Source organism: Aureococcus anophagefferens, assembly GCF_000186865.1.
Source record: "Aureococcus anophagefferens unplaced genomic scaffold AURANscaffold_1, whole genome shotgun sequence".
In the NCBI taxonomy this organism is placed as follows: Eukaryota; class Pelagophyceae; order Pelagomonadales; family Pelagomonadaceae; genus Aureococcus; species Aureococcus anophagefferens.
Window position 1 is genome coordinate 2,280,331 of NW_008705561.1, and position 2,594 is coordinate 2,282,924.

Genomic DNA, 2,594 nt, shown 5'->3' on the forward strand with positions numbered 1-2,594 from the left:
CCTTGATCTCGCTCAGCTTGAGCGGCAGGTACTCCCCGACGAGGTCCGGCCGCGCGGGCTTGCACGGCTCGTTGCCCATCGTTTACGATCACGGTTCGACCATCGTCGCGGCTGAAACCGCAGGGCAGCGTCGGCGGCACCTTTGGCTCGTGAGATCCTCGGGGCAGCATCATCGCGTGTGTGGTGTGGGCGCCAAAAACTCTTTGTCACACAAAGAACAATCTTCTTTGACGCTGCGCGCCGAGATACGAGTGATGCCGCTCGGCCCGGGCCACGACCGACCGTCGACGCCGGAGGCGCCGGCGGCGCATCGCGCGCCGCCGCCGCATCCGCGCGTCTCGCCCATGCCGCAGCGGCCGGGGCTGCCCGCGGCCCCGGCCGGCGGCGCCCGCGCCGCGGCGCCCATGGACGCCGCCGACGCCGCCGGCGCCGGCGGGCGGGGCCGCGCGTCCGCGGGCGACGCCGCGCGGCCCGTGTCGCCCGAGCTCGCCTGGAGCGCGCCCGGCGACGACGGCGACTGCCAGTCGATCCCGCGCTGGGCGTTCCTCCGCGTCGGCGCCGCGCTGCGGTCCGAGACCGTGGACATGGACCCGGCCGTGTCCTACCTCGACATGTCCGTCGACGACGACCGGGGCCGCGCCTTCTTCAGCGCCGCGGCCGTCGAGGACCACGACGCGCTCCGCGAGTCGGACGTCTACGCGTCGAACGCGCAGCTCGTCATCCCCAAGGCCATGACGCGGTCCGCGTCGTCGCTGACCGAGGCGTCCCTGGTCTACTCCGAGTGTTCCACGGTCGTCGAAGACTACGACTTCGTCGCGCTGCCGCCGCCGCCGCCGCCCGCGTGACGCGCGCGGCGCCGCCGCCCGAAGACCGTGTCCATAGCGGCGCCGACGCCGACGCCTCGGCGAGGTCGCGCCGCCCTGTCTATCTTGCTTGTAAATTTACGTAACCTTATTCCCATGGCGGACGGCGCGCGGGGCCCCCGCGCGGGCCGCAAGTTCGAACGGCACTTGTTCTTGCAGTCCCGAAGGCCTCCGAACAATGTGGATCGAACGTCCGATTAGATTTGTGAGGTAAAAAACCGACCCTTGCACTTATTTGTCGTACTCATTCCGTGCTCTCAATGGCAGCCCTCCTCTCGTCCCCGGGCGTCGCCCCGGCGAAGGAGCCCTGCGCGCCGTCGACGCTGAGCGTCACGGTCGGCGGCCTCGCCTGCGAGGGCTGCGCCAGGGCGGCCCAGAAGGCCGTGCTCGGCGTCGCCGGCGTCGTGCGCTGTGCCGTGTCCCTCGGGGGCGACGTCGACGTCGAGTGGTCCGGGCCCGAGCCCGTGCAGCTCCAGTCCCTCGTCTTCGCCCTCGAGTCCGTCGGGCTCTTCGTGACGCGGCCCTTCGAGGCGCCGGGGAGCCCTCTAGCAGCCCTCCTCGAGGAGCTCCGCGATACTCCGAGCGCGCGGCGCTACCGCTGCGGCTGCGGCTGCGCGGACTGCATCTGCGCGGCGCAGCCCGTCTGGCAGGGCGACGCCGGGCGCGACGTGACGCTCGAGGCGCTCTGCGCGCGGCTGGAGCGGTCCGCGGACCTCGCCGCGCTCGGCGCGTCGGGTCTCGCGGCGACGCTCCGCGCGGGCGGCGACGGCGCGCGGCGCCTCCGGGACGTGCTGGCGCGCACGTCCCTGCCCTGCGGCTGCGGCGCGGCGCCCGGGGCCGATCCGCTGCGCGACTACTCCGACGACGAGGTCGGCGTCTCGGAGTCGAAGCCCGACTCGCCCGCGAAGCCCCCGCCGGCGAACGACGACGACGGCTGGTCCTTCGTCGGCGGCGGCTCCCGGTCGCCGCGGCGGTCGCCGCCCCGGTCGCCGGAGCGCACGGGCCCGCGGTCGCCGCCGCGTCGGCCGCCGCCGCCGCTGCCGCCCCTCGAGGCGCCCGCGATAAGCCCCCCGGCGAGCCCGGAGCCGCGCTCGGACCCGCCGAGCCCGGCGAGCCCTTCGGGCGGCGGGTCCACGCCGGGCCGCCGCCGCCACAAGGCGCCGAAGCGGCAGAAGAGCCCCCGCAAGGCGCCGCCGCCGCGGGCCTTCGACGACGCGGCGCTCACCGACGCCGCGGCCGCGGCGACCTGTGTGGAATTCAACCACTGGTTTGGGTGGTCCTGACCAAACTTCAGAATTCTCTAGCTCGATCAAATCGAAGTCGATTCGGCTGATTTTTGGACGAATCGATTGCTCTCGTCGAGTTCTCGAAGCACAGCCCAAGAGCTTGCGTCGAAACGGTCGCATATGAGCACATTGAAGTCGGGTTGAAGATTTGAATTCCACACAGGCGGCGACGCGGCGCGACGCGCGGTCGCTCCGGGGCGTCGCGTGCGCGTGCCTCGCCGGCGCCTTGGCCTTTTTCGGGCGGGGCCGGCGCGTCTTCGGCGGCGACTGCGGCGCGCTCTTCGCGCTGCCCCCCGACGCCTGGGCGGGCCACGCGCTCGCCGCGTCGGGCGCCGCGCGCGACAAGGCCGGCGCGGCGGCGGCCAGGGCAGGAAAAGAGTGATTCAACGTCGCTTCAACGTGAGTGTTCCGCGCAAGCGCGTTCCAGAGAAAGCATCCACGCTCG

General features: G+C 72.8%; 1 protein-coding gene across 1 annotated transcript in view; it reads left to right on the top strand.

Moving 5' to 3' along the window:
* Nucleotides 1-1,123: 1,123 nt before the first annotated feature.
* AURANDRAFT_60789 (hypothetical protein) overlaps nt 1,124-2,594 on the top strand; it is a gene marked incomplete at both ends in the record, with an annotated part of 2,304 nt that continues 833 nt past the window's right edge. The window contains 2 exons of the mRNA XM_009034148.1: nt 1,124-2,113; nt 2,313-2,402. Coding sequence (XP_009032396.1) covers nt 1,124-2,113; nt 2,313-2,402 — 1,080 coding nt within the window. The remainder of the gene's footprint in view (nt 2,114-2,312; nt 2,403-2,594) is intronic.